This window comes from Mus musculus, chromosome 8 (genome assembly GCF_000001635.26).
Source record: "Mus musculus strain C57BL/6J chromosome 8, GRCm38.p6 C57BL/6J".
NCBI lineage: Eukaryota > Metazoa > Chordata > Mammalia > Rodentia > Muridae > Mus > Mus musculus.
In genome coordinates this window covers 54540628-54559175 of record NC_000074.6, presented here as the reverse complement: position 1 = coordinate 54559175, position 18548 = coordinate 54540628, and the positions used below count along the sequence as shown (strand labels likewise).

Here is an 18548-nt window from a genome sequence, read left to right as displayed (position 1 = left end):
GCAGTGATGGCCGACTAGGCCATCTTTTGATACATATGCAGCTAGAGACAAGAACTCCGGGGTACTGGTTAGTTCATATTGTTGTTCCACCTATAGGGTTGTAGTTCCCTTTAGCTCCTTGGGTACTTTCTCTAGCTCCTCCATTGGGGGCTGTGTGACCCATCCAATAGCTGACTGTGATCATCCACTTCTGTGTTTGCTAGGCCCGGGCATAGTCTCACAAGAGACAGCTATTTACTAATCGATTGGAGTAAACGCTTTCATTTTACTGAAGAGGAAACTGAGGTCTGCAGGCATTAATCCACTTCCTATGACATGCATGCACGCGCTCACACAGACACACAGACACACAGACACATACACACACACCATGCTACTTCATTCTAAAAAGTCCTCTTTGCTTTCACTTGATGGGTGGTAAACGTTATTATGTTTCTAGTAACTGAGGTAGGACTTAGAAAACATGAATGTTTTTTAGTTTTCATCAGTGGTTAGTTAAGGATGTGTTTAGTTGTTGTTGGGTTGATTCACAGGGGCATTCTTGCTTTTGAACTCATAGTTGAAGCACCATTGTGGTAGGATTAAACCTTTTGAGATGGATGGCTTCCTCTTACACTTGAGCAGCCTCACCTGGTTCACTCTAATAAGGGACTTTGTGACGCTATAATGGAGAACAACAGATTTTCAGTGAGTAAATTTTAGTTTGTAGTTGTCATGTTTTTCTCTGACTCAAGCCGCACACTTGACAGGGAATGGGAGCCAGTACTTCTATTTAAGAACTCGAGTGGTATTCTGGTGTTACATTTCAGTTCGTTAGTTCTTTGCCCGGAGTTTAAGACTATAAGCCTTCTGGAAAGAGTCTATGGGTTTCTGAAGGTTTCTATTTTCCTCGGTATGTAGTGGTGCCATGGAAATTGTGGCTGCCCTGTTGGAGAAAAGTTGCCCTGGTGCCACTTCACAGTTAGGCACATTCCTGAAGGGCCCAAAATGTTAACTGCTCTTCTAGTCCCCACCAAAGACTGTTGAATGGATGTGTGGTGATGGTCAGCCATATTAGAACGTTATTAGGTTCTTTAATGATGCACATAACTTACTAAATTATATCTTATTAAATAGGATGGTTTCGTTGTAAATATTATCTTATTCTACTCTTTGAAAAAAACTTTGCCTATTGCCCAGTTTAGGAAGACTCATAAAGATAGAATGATTCCAGCTAAGGAGCAAAAGGAACTCATTAAAACCTTATTTTCCCTATACTATCCTAGCCTCTTAGTCTTTCAGCCTCTCTTAGAATTCCCTTAAATATAATAGAGTGACTTTCAGACTCCTTTTCTTGAAGAAACCAGTGGGGTTTTACATGATCACAGGATGATATAGGCATTCAATTTGTCATCAATCTAATCCTAACATGAACTTCCTTACTCAGAGTCTCAGTCTGTAGCAACTGGCCATTCCCAGGATAGAAGGCTATAGTTTACTTTGTAGTGTTACTGTCAACCTGGAAAGAAAAACGGTTCCCTATGTGGCCAGCAAAGAAGAACTGCTATTCATATCTCACAGCCCATACAGACATGCCTTTTTCCTTCATTCCTCCCTTCCCTCCCTTCCTTTCCTTCCTTCATCCTCCCCTTTCACTTCCGTGTGGATTTAGAGGAATAGACATTCTAAATCAATAAATATCTTCTGGATCACATCACCTTGGGCAGGCGATTCACTGTGAAAAACTTCCTCTAGTTTAGGAAATGTGCTTAGTATACTAAAATTTTGACAGGATCTGTGGAATAGCCATGGAGCCACTATGAGGGCATGCACTGCTATGCCCACAATAAAGAGGTCACCCACCTTCTCTGATAGTATTTTCTGCAATGTATACCATGACACATCGAATCATCACAGCAAGAACTTTACAAAGTACTTATGGTGGTAATTATTTCTACCACCAGCTAATGACAACTTCATATGCTTAATCCAGTAAAGACATTAGAAAGCTTTGAAAAGAACAGTGAGTGCTTGCATCCAGGATTTGAGAAAGTGTGTATTATCTATTCAACCAGGCATCATTACCTCTAAGACTCTTCGGTAAAACTAAGCCAGAATTCTTATGGTTCCCATTTTAAATTTACCCTCTTTTTCTTTGTATGTAATTAGGTTTTACTTATACTTCTTCATAAGTATATATTCTCACTCGGAAACTATGTCATCTCTATGAATAGACCTCACTCTTTTTCCTTGCTGAATTCTAAGATAGCAGTAATTGTAAAATGTGGCCATTTCCAATGCAGTACTTTAGGAATCACCCTTGTGTGCTGTTTAGTTATTTTACATATGCAACATTTGCCTCTTAGTGACATTGTCTCATTTTATTCCAAAGTAACTTATTAATTACTATACCACATATATGTTGTAACGCAAATATATACCATTTGATATATTGTGATATATTGTGATATCTAGACAGTATATAGACATATATTATGCATGTTACAATGTGAACACAGCAGTGTGCCAGGAATAAAGCGGAATTCAATATTTGGGCTGAGTTGACTGAGATGTCAGTTACATCTACAAGTAAGAAAATTAGCTTAAGCCGTTACCAATTTCTAAATGAAATAATAGTAACACAGGAAACAAGTTAAGGACTTATTTTTTACTTTTTTACTGTCTGAATTGATAGGAAATTTTAATGAGTTTATGGACTGACCATGCCATTTCTTCATGAAGCTTAATAAAAGTGAGAATACAGCATGTGCCTTTCCTAGAAATATTAAGCAGTGAAATGAATTCTGGGTAAACCTTTATGTATGTGATATGTGATTAAGAATTGACAAGTAGCTAATTGAAAAAGAAATATGGAACAAAAGTGAAGAATTAGAAATTCTGAAGAAACCATGAAAGTAAACACGTGCCCAGTTCAGAAAGAGAACAATGAATACTGTTAGTACTGCTCGGAGCTGATGGGTCTTAGGCAGGATTACTCCTGGCTGTGTCCTCTCCGTCCATATTCCCTTAGCAATTGGTTGACTTTGTAAAATGTCACTTATAATGTCTCTAATTATTTGGTTATTTACCTCTCCCACACATTAAGGAGACTGTGGGCCATGGTATATTTTATCTGAATGACTATTATAGTACCTTTAACTTTGGACAGACAAAAACAAACAGTGCAGATTTTTTAAGGAGAAAAGATAGAACTCCTGGCAAAATTTACCTTGTAAAAGCCATCATGAACTAAGTCATGTTCTTTATCTCTAGAATTAATGTATTTCTCACCAAAGATAGCAGGAGGAATTATAAATATATTAAAATCTCACACTCATTTATAAACTTGGAACTTTGTTCCCAATTTGTTTGTTTGTTTGTTTTTAATTCAAAGAGAACAATAGCCTCTTCTAGAAAAGGTACACTGTCATTCTAAAATATAATGGAGCTTGGACAACTCATCTTTTGAGTTTAACGTGATATCATTTGTCATTGAAGAGCAGGTCTTAATTTCAGTTCTTCCTATATAGAGCTACTTCACCTAAATTCAGTACATGTGCTCAGGATGTTTTTATGCATTAATATAATGGATGTTACTAAAGAAGTCATCATATTTGGCTCCTGAAAGTATTCATTTTTGAGATGGCAAGTATTCCTATCATAAGCAATTGCATAAATGATCACACAGTAGCACAGAACCCACTATTCTTTGGGAATGATAGAATGAATATCACTTCTGACATTGCCAATAGCTTCTGTAAAGTTTAGCTACCCGAGTGGCTATAAACACAGCATGGGCTTTATCAATACAGAGTAAAAGATATAAAGTAGCTTAGAGCTATCGCTTAGTTGGATCACACTTGCCTCACTTGTATGACATCTTGACTTCAATGCTGTTAGACAGAATTCTAATTTCTTTTTATATATTGTATGCATCATTTTTTCAAAATGACATCTCACTTCAACATTTGACTGTAGGAGGCATAACATATACATATTATATCCTGCTTTCAAGTCTCAACCATATGTGTGACAAAAAAAGTGCATTGTAACTATGAGGCCAAACCTAAGTTTAGAAACTTATGAAATCACAGCGAAAAATCTGCAAGCATCTTCCTCAGAGAATCTCAACCACAAAAGGATTTCCTTGTGAGCTTCAGTGTCCCCATACAATTTCAAACCCACAGCGACATGTTACCCTGAGGTATTTTCCATAGTCCAAAATTTTGTCTATGGCCTTGAAGGATCAAAAACAATTCCTGCTTCAAAGGTGCATTTGCAACTCCAAAAGCTCAAAATAAAGAACACTGATAACAAGAGATAAATATTCTAGCTCAAAGTGTTTAAAAATCTCAGATAATCTAAAACACACTGGACAGAAAGCCAGACAGTTGCTGCAGCAGGGAACAAATCATAATCAGAAAGTTAATTGGCAATTTTTAAGTGAAGAAGGGTTAACATCAAATAAATACAACCAAACACTAAAACCAAACTCTAGCTTTGCTAGTCCTGATTTCTCTTGACATTTCATAGTGAAATACATAGCCCAGTAGACTCACAAGACAGTTGAGTATTCCCTTTATGATGTGCATAATGCCTGTGTGGCTGCTCAATTCAGAGCTACTCTGATCAACATGCTCATGAAACTCTAGGACACCTAGGTTGGGTTTTAGGCTTAATGTCATTCAGTCTCATTTTATTTGGGGGGTGGGGTTGTTGTTGTTTTCTTTTCCAGTCATATAATCATAGTCACTCTCAAACTAATCAAGATCTCCATCATTGTTCAAGTAAATTTTCACTTAGCATACAAAGAAATGTGCTACATTTTCATAATCTCTCTCTCTCTCTCTCTCTCTCTCTCTCTCTCTCACACACACACACACACACACACACACTCACACACACACACACACACACACACACACACACACACACACACACAGAGAGAGAGATAAATACACACACAGATGCAAACACAGGTATAAATTTAAGTAGTTTCTTATATCCTCCTATCAAGGTCCAAATTGGTCTACTTATTGCAAACATGTCCCCCCTAGGTAACTTCAACAATTACTACAATGTAAATCTATAATAAAATATGGTTTTATTTACATTTTTTCTATCTTTCCAACTTCATTCGTACCCAAACTCTAATGCTTTATACTAACTTCAAAACAATTGAAATTTTTCTCATATTCAAATTCTTTCAAAATATGAGTCTCATTTGTTGCTTTTCTAGTTCATGAACTCTTTACTTTTCCCAGGGCTATTTTCTCTTTGTGCATCCTAAAATTCATGCCTGTGGTCCTTCCTGAGATCAAGAAAACAGCTGCCTTCTCTGGGAAAATATTTCTGAACATTCAAGTGTGAAAAGGCACCTTAATTCTCTGAATTCCCTTCCATTACTGTATCCGAGAGTGCTTGTTTTGTTATGGAAAAGAACAACAGATTTTCAGTCCTTATCATCTTGATATCATGGGGACTCAAGAAACAGATGTTAAGAAGTGACTCCATTTGCTTACAGCCTAAGATTAAACTTGACAAATATTGCCCTTAAGACCAGAGAGAGCTCTCAACATGTCCTTAGTATATTTATTGGTATTTCATATCTTTATCAAGAGTTTGGGGATTTTTGTCAAGTTAACATATCCTTCAATATTATATTTTCTTCACTGTTTAATATTACAGGTAAAAATATATTCCAATTCTTGTTAGTCTGACTGTCAATCTCAAAGAATAGTACACATTTCCAACTGGAGTCCTCTGAAAGGTAGAGGCTCTAATCAGAGTGTTTAAAAGATGCAATGATATGGAAAGTCGAGAAGCTAAGCAAAAATGGAGTCCCTTCAGTGTGATGTGGGGTCAAGAAGGCTTCAGAGATGAAAAGGCAGGGTCACGAAGCTTACTGGAGTTCTTTGGGGGCTCATGCAAGAAATGTCTTTAGCCAATTCATCTATCATTTAGCTCGTTAGGTCTCTGGTTTGTAATCAGACCATCTCAAGATTGACTGAACAGGGCCTAGCAACTCACAACAGCAATAACAACAGAACAGCCTTCATTTATCTAACACTATGAGCTGCCTTGAGATAGCAATCAGGTAAGCAAAGGGTTTTTTTTATTTCCCACTGAAAACATTGAAGATGCTGTCAATAATGTCTCCACTATTATGAAAGACATGAACTACACATTATCACCCTTACTTCATGCATTTGGCAACTGCACTCCAGAAATTTTGGGGAGCAATCTGACTAAACCCCAAGAGTGGAAATGGAGAGCTCAATTCAAAGAGGGATGATGGTGATAGCCTAAGAAATGAGGAGGAAACTTCTTGATTAAGCAACAGTAATTAAACCTGAGTAGTCAACATTAAGTATAAGAAAATCAGAAGTGGTATAATTATGCTTTAAAAATTTTAAAACCTTCATAAAATAAGAGAATATTTTAAGGCATTTGACTTATTTTCCTAATGTTAAAATAAAACTGTATATAATTATGCTTACCCTGAATAATATTTACAATTAAGTACTACTGTGTTAAATATATAGCAAATTCTATTCAGTGTTGAAAAGGAGAAGTTTTGTTAAATAGAGCAAATGTTATAATCATAGCAAAACTTTTCAACCCTGTTTGCAGGAAACATGCTTCTACTAGTGAGTATTGATTTCCACCTTACTATCTGGGACAAAATCTTACAGTTCTAATACATTTTAAAGGACTATTGTAAGACAATGAAACATGAAAGCCATTTCATATATGCCCAGGAATTGTCTGATTGATCATGCCATGATCTAATGGGGGATGACTGGTTCTCTTATTTGCCAAGATACACAGAAAGATGTCTCCTTGGTCTCCTCTGACACGTTGGTCAAGGCACAGACATCTTTCATCTTTTTAGCCAATATTTCACTGCTTTATGTAAGATCAGTCTCATAAGATAGAAACAAGGTCTAACTCTGAAATAATGAGCTGTAAGGTTCCTGTGACAATAAATTTTATCGTCGCATAACCTCATAGTTTGCTTACTCATGCCTGGAAGTATGACGGATGTTTTCCAGTCTATTTTTCTGTTTGTCCTTGGTATACATATAGTGCATTCACCAAATGACTTTTTAATTTATAGTAAATTACAAAGTAAAGATGCTGCTTTAAATTGCTAGTTCAGAATAAGTGCTGGGAGATACAGGGTCACTGCCTATTTTATCTAAGGGTTCATTTTCCCCATGAGAATTTCATGGAGCACATAGATTTTCCTCACTGAGTGTGTACCCAAGTTCCTCCATTTACACAAGAGCAACCTTCCATAGGGGAAAACAGCATCTTCTTCACAAACAATGACGATTCCCCATCTTTATTCAACATTCCACCACACCAATAGTAGTCTAGATTTTAAGTGAATTATGTAAAAAAAAACACATAGGAAAATAGGTTTAAACATAAAGTGCTCTTTCTAAAAATGCTACATTTTCTAACTGTGTGATGCTACGTTTTGATTCTGAATGTTTAAATTGCCTAGGAGGCATCAAGGTTCACAAAGTTGGTGCAGATCTTGATTAATCCCAAACCAGAAATAAACAGAAAGATTACAAGAAATTAAAGTGTCACTTTTACAACCAACACATGAATCATTTTTGCTATCTAGAATATTGCTCCAGTAAACGGTCTTACAAAATTTAAAATCTATAAGTAGTAGTACCATTACCAGTTTTCATTTCATCTCAGATTTCAGATTTACTCTAAGAAGCACAGATGCATCTGGCTGGACAAATATCAAATTTGCTAATTCATGATCCCATCTTGTAAGGAATGATTTCCACAATCCAAGCAAAGCTGTTTCAATCCTTTTAGAAAAATATATGCTGAAAATATTAATTGTTGTCTTATTAAACAATAAAATTATAAAATTGTAATGGAAAGTGATTTTGAGATCTTCTACTTTTAATAACAACTATTTTACTTTAATTACATTTTCAGTGCTGAGAACTATGGCCTTTCACGTTCTAGGCAAGCTCTTTCCTGCTGAGCTGTAACCCCCACCCCACCCCTGCCTCAATCCAGTTCTCAAGGGAGACAGGGTCTCAGGAAACTACTTCAGCTTGTCTTGAACTCACTGAAGAAAGGCCTTCAGGTTACAATCCTGCCTCAGCCACCTGAGTGGCTGGGAGTACACGTTGCATCACCAGGACTGACACAATACATAACTCAGTATAGTGTTTAAAATATCACAATACTAACACATGTTAAAGGAGACATAAGAAATCAGTTATCTCTTCATTATTCTCTGAAACAATGATATGGAAAGTGAAATATTTAAAGTTTTTAAATGTTTACTAATAGATGAGGGCCTCTATACTTAATGCTGGATTTTCACACTGCTCAGACATTTACACTGCAAAGCAACTTTCTTTTTCATGAAGTCAATGAGGTAAGTTACAAGAACTTCCTTCCACTGAAGTTTACAAAATGTCCCATAAAGAGAACCTGTGATGTTTTCTTGGATTGCAGATCAAATGATAGTTCTACTCAACTTGAAACAGGAGCCTGCTATCATAAACATACCTTGTCCTTGGCTTACTCCATAAAACTCAGCTGCTATCCTTGCGGCTTCCTTTCGGTTGCCTTTCACGATGTAGAAATGACTAAGGATGGCAAGGCTGATCTTCACAAAAAGTTTAAAACAGAAGAGGGAGAGTATCGTAAAATAGACATTAGATAGCTGTTGAGCAAATGGCCGGCTTTCTTCTAACACCGACATTGTTGCAGAGAAATCTGCCCTAGTGTTAGGTCCCAGCCAAGTCTCAACTGTGTCTGGCTCTGTTCCGGGATGCTCTTGAACAGCTGGTCCGAAGGGAAGAAAATATCAACTGGTAATGATGTCTAAGGCTCAAATTATTTATACTGTCCATAAAAGTTCTTCACCAGCTCCTATTGGTCTGACAATATTCCATGGGAGCAGCCGAATCACGTTTCGCAAGCCTCCTGACTTTCCATTCTCAGTATAAAATGATACACCCTCTTTCGGTTCTGGCTTTCAGGAGTCGAATATTGAAATAACTAAGGCCGATGATTTCCTTTTTTGGTATTTAATTATCAAGACCAACTTGGGCTCAGTAAATGCACCTGGCACCAAGCCTGGAGACCTGAGTTCCATCTCTTGAGCCCCACATAGGGGAAGGAGGGTCGCAACTCACACTCACACACACACACACACACACACACACACACACACTCAATAATAAATGAATGTAACTTTAAATAGAAAAATTGTACATTTTTGTGTATTTTATCCACATAGTTCATGTAATAATATTCATAATATTGAAGAGACGTCAAATATTCTAACTCAACTCTAACTTTATTAACCATGAAATAAATCATTAAATAGGTCACGGATATGACCTGAATGAGGACTCATTGAAATAAATGATTACATTGAATTAGTTGTTACACAATATTTTTTATGACTGATTAGACTGTCCCATCATCTACTAATAGATTTACACCAGCAGTGTAATACTTTAAAACAACTATCAGCTGCTTTCTATATGTTAAATAGACCAAGAAGACCTAACTGTCCCTGCCACTAGTGTAGCATAGTTTTACAGGAGAAAATGCAAGACCTCAGACAAATAAAAGACAAAAAGCATCATGGCAACATACCCAAAAGGGACCTAACGCTGACAGGAAAGTCTGAGAGAGCTTCCTGGAGGTGGGGGATAAAACACAAAAGAATTATTAAACAAATATAACCATGGAACAAAACTGCAAAACCAACCAAATTAAACTTAATAATAGATCTAGTTACAGTACACACAAAAGGTGCTTTTTGTACCTATAGTCTTGGATAACTATGATATTTTCAGGGATAAAATTTATTTGGGTATCCTATGCATATATGGCTAGTCTTAAGTACAACCACATATAAAAGATTACAAAAGAAATAGAATAATTTAGAAACATAATGTGCAGTGCCTTTGTTTTCATAAATTCCTTTGTTTCTATTTCCTTTTCTTCTTTTGAAATAATACTTTTCCTGTCAATATTTAAGAATTTAACTGAAAAATGCACGAATACAAAATATTGTGATGTATGTTTACATCACCAGGTATAAGGTCTTCTCATTTTGGAACATTTCTTAATGCCGCTAAATTACAAAGTAACAAGCAAAAGACATACGCAAGCAACTGTGGCTCTGGCCGAAGAAAGGATTATATCTGTGATGTGGCATCCTGAGAAGTGTGACACGTCACTTTCATGCTGTGTATCTTATTGGGTTAATCTGATTTCACCAAATGTTCCTAAGACAAGGGAGACATGGCCATTGAAGACATGTGCTGAAAGAAGGAAGCTGCTTCTGCCCAGGTGAATCACTTGCTCACTGAAATGTAAAATAGGTTGATGTCTTAGAAATCACCAGCTCTTTGATAGCGGTCCCTGGCGTCTTACCCTTCAGCAATACAGGCAGCACAATTACAAATGGGTCTGTGCACCGTGGCTCATGCTGTCTGGGACACAGCGCCAACCCTGCTGAAGTGCTGAAGACAAACCACTCCATGGTCCTCTCTACCACTGATGTGGAAACTGTGTCAAGCCAGTGAACTCATTGCAGTTACATTCCAGTGAGTCTTCTGTCTGGCATGGGGACGCTTGAGCACACACTGGATTGGAGCCTGTGGACAGCTGGCCCATCACAATGCTCTGAGTCACGGTGTGACTTCCACTCCAGTGCTTTGGAATCAGAGATAAACCTGCCTTAGTCACATCTAAGTGCCTGTCTAAGGTTTCTCCCCTTTCTCTTACCAGTAAGTGTTATTAAAAATAATTCCCTCCACAGCAACTACTCAGCAGCTTGGATTCTTTGGGGCTAAGCAGCACTCCCATTCATTAAGGCTGTCGTCATCGGTTCAGGAAGCTTAAGTCCCTCATGCTTTACTAGGAGAAAAATATCATTACTCAGTATTTAGAATTTTATTCACAGATGTCAAATTTAGGTTTTACAAATTCCTTCATTCTTTCCTCTTTGTTTTATGAAGACAACACTCACCCATAATAAAATTTGTCACCTGCTAGTTTCTTAATCTGAAGGTCCAATAAAATAACTCAATATGAACTCAGAAATGCAAATCAGATGTTAATTTTCATATAAGACTCTTCAAAATGTCATTTTAAATGATTGATGATATATAAAAGACCATGAAAAGTATGTGAGCATCTATTTTCTTGGCTTTAGATTTTTTTTCCCTCTGGGTCAAATACAATTTTTAGTTTTTTCCTTTATTTTTTGAGAATTTCATAACATGAGTACTGTATTACATTGTTTCCATCCTACCTCTATCCATGCTGTTAAGTCTAGAGCAAAGGATGCAGGGTTCTGGTGCTATAGAATGGAAAATAGAAAAGGATTAGGGGGCTGTGTTTAGAGAGTGGGAGGGAGGAAAATATGGAGGGAGAATGAATAAAGTACAATATGTGAGTTTGAAAATAAGATAGGAAATTATATCATTTTATGTTTATTTAATATGTATATATAATATGTATGTATATACAGACATAGTTGAAATGAAATTAGTTGAATGTGGTTATAATGTACATCTCTCCCACAAGGGTCACAGACTAACAGAAACCGTAGGAAACCTCAAGGGAGTCCAAGAGATTGAAAAAACAATAGAGAATACTGTCATTGTCCTTGGCTGCCTCCAAGAACTTAAAGGGAAAACCCAATTGCTGAAGACATCATGCACTTTGGACACAGTCCTTGTGGAATTTGAACTGGAACTGACCTGGAAGCCTCCTTCTTGAGGACTAGCTACCACAGTACCCAAAGTTGCTATGCAACTGCCAATAGAGAAAAGCAGTCCACAATTGCAGCTGTAAAGCCTATGACCCACAACAATGACCAGCATGACAAGATACCCACAAGGCTGCAGCAATGGCACATATGTCTTAGGAGTAAGTAGAAACAGTCTGATTGAAATTAAGGCCTGTATAGTAAGAGGGAATTCCTGCCTAGTATTGGTTGTTAACTTAGCCATCTCCCTGTGGCTGGTGAGGTCATGAACCCTAGAGGAGAACCTACTGTCCTTTTACAAAATCAGTCACATTCCTTACTGAATACTTACTCTTTTAGTCACAGAGAAGTGTAGCTTTCATCCCTTCACTAAAAAAGGTTCCTTTTTGTAGCACAGACCATCGAATAAATCTTCAACTAGTCAAAATATAGAGAATCAGTGACTATGGGATGCCCAACTTTAACTGCTTCATTCACAACACAACCCCTCCACCTAAGTCTCATGTACCATTAAGTACAGAGCAAGGGGACAGAAACATTGTAAGAGCCAGAGGACCTGGATATCTGCTGTGAGATGCTGTCTTCTATAAATATCTGGGAGCTGCACTCATAAAATCGTAACAATGATCACCTAAACAAGACCTCCATAACACCAGTTGACATTCCTCAGTAGATGATGAAATCTCATAAGGCTGTATCCTTTAGATGAAGATCTACAGGTAATTAATTTTCCCTAGAGAGGGTGAGTAAGTCTTCTCCAGGGATATGTTATGCAATCCTAAGCGATCAGCCCTGAACACATACAAACCCATAGAAGTGACACTAAATGGACTCAGTAAGTTTTTTTTTAATATAGGCACACACATATACACACATGTAGCAACAATTATAGAAATCATGAAGTTGAGAGTGAATGGTGAGGCACAGGAGGAGGTAGGGGAGAGGGCGAGGTGGAAATTATGTAAACACAGAATTCTTTTTTTTTTCTTTTTGAATTTTTATTAGATATTTTCTTCATTTACATTTCAAATGCTATCCCCAAAGCCCCATATACCCTCCCCTCACCCTGCTCCCCAACCCACCCACTCCCCCTTCCTGGCTTTAGCATTCCCCTGTACTGGGGCATATGGTCTTCCCAAGACCAAGACCTCTCCTCCCATTGATGGCCGACTAGGCCATCCTCTGTTACATGCAGTATTAGCCCAGAAACTTAGAATATCCAAGATATAATTTGCAAAACACATGAAACTCAAGAAGAAGGAAGACCAAAGTGTGGATACTTCACTCCTTCTTAGAATGGGGAACAAAATACCCATGGAAGGAGTTACAGAGACAAAGTTTGGAGCTGAAATGGAAGGAAGAACCATCCAAAGACTGCCCCACCCGGGGATCCATCCCATATACAACCACCAAACCCAGACACTATTGCATAAACACAGAGTTCTTGTGGAAAATTTTTCAAAAATTAGAAAATAGATCAAAATAATTTGATATTATATATAATTCTAGCTCTCATAAAGATGGCCTTTTCAGGATATTTTGTATTTTGACTATGTCTTCATACCCTTTCATCTTCTTTTGTCCTTTTTGTATATAAGACATAGATTCTATAAATGAAATAAAACATGTATTATTTATCCTTCTGAATCAGTCTCAATCTGTTTAAGTGGTTGTGAACTCATTTGCAAGCATTCACTAGTTATGAAGAGAATATATTCTGGTTATTCTTCTTCCTTCCCCAAACCCTCAAAGATTTTCCCCATCTCCCTTTCCATTAATGACCAATTAAAGATACATTCTAATTAGGATTAAAGTTAGAGCAATACTTATTTCTTAAATTTTTTTTTGGTGGGGCAACTTTGGGTGAGAACTATTCTATGTTTGATGATAGGACTTGGGAGTAAATGGTTATGTTAGGTTTCCATAGCAATTACCAGTATAATGGACCCAAAAAATCTGCTAGCATTATGATAATCCCACAGAAATATTGCATCACAAGATTTCTTAAATTTAGGTTGTAGGCCCTCTAGGGAACGTCATTTACTTTTTCTGAAACAGATCAGATTCCGTCTATACTTTGAGTTATATCGAACTCAAACATTTTGATTAGATGTAATTATAAGTTGACTTATATTCAACATGCTCTCATCTTTATATGCAGTCCTAGAAAACATGGCTAAAAGCCAGAAACTATGCACATTTAACTTTAAAATAGATTATATCTTATTATGAATACATTTAGGAAATACTCTACACTAAATACTTTTCTAGATATTACATTTTACAGTGTATTTCTACATTCTAGCTATTGTGTTTTGTAATACTGTATACCACAATAGAATTGGCTTTACCTTTCAATTTCTTGTTTAGTTTACAAGCACAGAATTTCTCTAAAGGATATCTCACCCAACTTTTTTCCAGTCACTTAATTTTCTGGTTCACGAGAAGGATGCTTGACCAAACAAGGCCAATGAACGATGCTTTTGAGAATCTATCTGAGGAGCTAGACATTTTCTTTTACTCTCTAGGAGAAGCAAACTTTCTAGGATCTCGCTAAGAGTAAAGAATGGTTTGTGTGTGGCTCATGCCAGTAAAAAGGGAAGCCCAGTCAGTATTTAGGCAGGAAGCATCAGGCTATCGTCATCTGAGAATCTGGGTACAGGTTTAACTGAAGCAGGTCAATCCAATACTAATATGAATTTAAAGTACCAAAAAATATAAAGTCTTACTTGTTAATTAAATCAGTCTTCAATTCATTGTTTTCCACCTTATAAAGAAAATGTCCTGATAGATTTTCTGGAGTCTTTATGAGGAAGTTATGAAGTGGGTAAGAAGGAGCTTAAAAAAAAAAAGCAGGTATTTTGAAAATTATATAAATGGAGGTGGGAGCACTAGATTCCATTTTCATGGCCATTCTTCTGAGAATGCTGTTTAAAAAGTCAACACTGAAACACTCACAGTGTCGAGTTTACCCAGTACCTTCTGCTTACCACACCCTTTGATCGTAGCATGCATTTGTGCCATGTGTTGACTATAAATAGCCTTTGGCTAAATACTTGTGTACTGCAGTGGGCTGAATCCAATGGGGTCCACTCATCCCTCCTGTGATTAAGAATTTGCTCTAACTGACACTTTAGCTAATCACATATTTAAGAGATTATATTTCCATATACCATGTGTTGAAGATAAAAAGTGGGACTATATTAGAAATGATATGGTTAGGTCATCTTATAGGTATGTCCAGTCTGGTAATTTGATAATGATATTTAGATACTTATATAAATTAATAGTTATCATTTTTCCTGAAATAAAATATATAATTAATCTAGACTGTAATCAATTGGGTATTAACATTGGTATATTTGAACAATTCTGGTTAGCATTCTGTTGCCGTTTCCTTGGCAACAGAGGTATTGTCTGGAGGGCTTATAAGCTTATTTTTAGCATCAATTATGAATTTCAGGGAAAACCACAGCTTAAACACATTCCCATTAGATTATGGCTTAGATTAGTATCTTCATTACTTAGAAGAACTTAGCATGTCACCTTTCCAAAGTGCTTTACGTTCTTTGTGTTCATCTTCACCCTCTCATTCCTTACTCAAGTGTTATAGAAACTGAGCAAAGCCCAGCCAGCAGAGGCTCGGTGATTGCTTCCAGCACCCCACCACTGTCAACCTTGGGCTGGTCTCTGCTAGTCTCTGACACCACTCTCATCTGGAAATAGGAAGAAGGTCAGAGGTACATTATAAAAATGAACACAGCTGGAGAGAAAGCACAGTGTTGTGGGAACTTGCTGCTTTTGCAGTTGACCAAAGTTCAGTTCCTTGAGACAGGGTTGCTCTGTGGAAGAGTCCTGACTGTCCTGGACTTACTTTATAGACAGAGCTGGCCTTGAGCTCACAAAGATCCACCTGTCTCTGTCTCCCAAGTCCTGGGAGTAAAGGTATGAGCCACCACCCAGGCACATCTCACTTTTGAAAAAGATCAAATAAGATTTCAACAAATTTTTTAATCTTTCTGACTCTGTATGCTCACTTACAAAGAGGGATATCTGTTACCTCATGGATTTGTAAGGACCTTGAAAAAACTGTCTAATATTTTGTTGCTCTCTAATAAATGTTCATATGATTTAAACACAAATCACTGGTTTTATTGCTTTTAAAAGTAATAAGCAAATCTGATGATGTCTACTTATAAATAAAACTCTAATTCACTGCTGCATGCCTAACTGCAACCACCTCTGCTCTGCTTCGCATGTCAAGAAGCAACTCCTGCGTTCACTCATGGTTTTTGAGAACTTTCTGTGAGCAAAGTGTTCCTGGCTTACATGGACAAATCAGTGAGCAGACAAGTGAGATCTGTGTCTTTATGATGCTAATCTTGACATTAGCTGCTGAATCCATACCTGGAGCAAATAATATATCCAAATTTTTCAAACAGTCCATTTTCTGCCAATTTTGCAATTTGTTTTGCTCCTTTCTATAGCATATGGATTGTAAAACCAAAAGAAAGTCAAGAGAAGCCTTCCTCTGGCTGTTGTCTTCAGTAATAATTTGGTATTTATATCTTCTTCTTTTTTCTTTTTTTTTAATTAGATATTTTCTTCATTTACATTTCAAATGCTATCCCAAAAGTCCCCTATACCCTCCCCTGTCCTGCTCACCAAACAACCCACTCCCGCTTCCTGGCCCTGGCATTCCCCTGTACTGGGGCATATAATCTTCGCAAAACCAAGGGCCTCTCCTCCCATTGATGGCCAACTAGTTCATGTTGTTGTTCCTCTTATAGGGTTGCAGACCCCTTCAGCATCTTGGGTACTTTCTCTAGCTCCTCCATTGGGAGTCCTGTGTTCCATCCAATAGATGATTGTGAGCATCCACTTCTGCATTTGCCAGGCACTGGCATAGCCTCACAAGAGACAGCTATATCACGGTCCTGTCATTGTCAGTTGGATTTGAACAATTCTCCTAAATTTTCCTTCAAAATACCTTTTTTGTTTGGTTTCACTTTGTCATGAAAACTGCTTCCTGGCTTGGCTTGGTCAAATTCCAACTGGAGCATCCTTTGGATAACTTCCATTTGGCCTTAGTCTATGTTAGCATCAAAGGTTGTAATGAGCTTTCCAACTACTTTGGAGAGACACAGATGCAGGACAATGAGGTCCATGATACCAACACCAGATTATTTTTGTAAACATTAGTGGAAGGCTGATATCAAGAGAACATGGAGGGTAACTGGCAAGACAAGGCACTGAAGCCTCACATACCTGTCATGTGGACTTGCAACCTGTATGGGACAAGATTAAAGATTTCTCTCTAAAAAGTGAATATTAGTCAAGAATTCTGCTTTTCCTTATGTTTCATTTATCATTTGTTTACTAACCCTATGACTCCATCACATTTTATATGTATTTATTTTTTTGTGTGTATGATAGTTTAGGATAGTGAACATCCGAATCATGTTTGATAGAACTAGTTTTCGAAGGTTGCAAGAGAGCATATTTGTGGTTTTTCATGATCAGATGTGAACACTTTCAGGGACACAGAAGTCCCTCTGAAACCAAGGAATCTAGTTCAATGAGCTTAGATAGTCACCTCGCTTTACTCTTCATTTGAGAAATATGAATACCTATATCTATTGAGGAGTTGTCAAGATGAAGTTAGTATTTTAAAAGTACTTTGAATAACATCTACCACATGCAAAATGTTTTGCCAGGATTTGTTAAAAACCTAAGTTTTCAAACAACAACAAAAATATGGCTGTTGTGGCTTGAATAAGAATAGTCCCTATAGGGTTATATAGTGCTTTGCCCCTAGCTGGTGTACTGTTTGAGAAAGATTAAAAGGGTTAGGAAGTGGAGCAACCTTCTAGGCCCAAACCAAAACAGAAAGCTGATGCAACTATAATTCAAGGAGGGAGCCAAGTTCCTGTCCCAGGAAGCAGAAACTTGACAGCTTTGGCTACGTTGTTCTGTGTGTTTTTTGTTGTTGTTGTTGTTGTTGTTGTTGTTTTGTAAGATTCCTAGCAGTGGGAACTATTGCTTGTTTCTGAAACTTTGCCTGCTTTTGGGAGACTTTTCCTCCTATTGGGTTGCCTTATCCAGCCTAGGTAGGAGGGCTACTACCTTGCCTTACTGTATCTTTAATTGTTATATTTGTTTGTTGTGTCTTGGAGGGTCCTCTTTTCTGAAGAGAAATGGAGCAGGAGTAGCTCTGGGGAAGATGGAGAGAGCCTGGGAGGAGTGCAGGAAGAGAAAACTGTGGTCAGAGTGTGTTATATAAAAGAATCCATTTTCAATTAAAAAAAAAATAAAAGAAATAGAAAAGAAAAAATACAGAGCTAAAGGGGTTATGGAAACTTCCTCAGTGGTTAAGGAAAGCCACTGAGCTCAGGTGTATGACATGTATGACATGAAGATGAAGATTTGGAGCTTGTACTGCTTGGCTTTGCCCATGCATTGGACCAGCATTTCCTTACTATGCTTGGTTTCTTCCCTTTTGTAATGGTAATATATGTTCTGTGTCATTGTGGGTTGTTGGAACTATGTGATCTGCCTTTTGATTTTTTTTTCCTTTCATAAAGGAAGGATGTTATACTTAAGAGATTATCTTGAGTCACAGAAGAGATTTTCAACTTTGGACTTGTAAGCAGTCTTGAGACTGGGAAAGATTATGTAGCTTTTGAAGTTGGGCTTTGCATTACAATGTGGCTACAGGCTTATCTAGTGAGTGGAATGTGGTTAAGATGAGAACAGCCTCTACAGGCTCATATTGAACTGTTTA

General features: G+C 37.3%; 1 protein-coding gene across 1 annotated transcript in view; it reads right to left on the bottom strand.

The window, feature by feature from the left end:
- Nucleotides 1-8845, bottom strand: part of Asb5 (ankyrin repeat and SOCs box-containing 5) — a 37512-nt gene extending 28667 nt beyond the window's left edge. Inside the window, exon 1 of the mRNA NM_029569.3 lies at nt 8536-8845. Within this exon, the coding sequence (NP_083845.1) occupies nt 8536-8731 (196 nt within the window). The 5' untranslated portion in view covers nt 8732-8845. The remainder of the gene's footprint in view (nt 1-8535) is intronic.
- Nucleotides 8846-18548: the final 9703 nt, after the last annotated feature.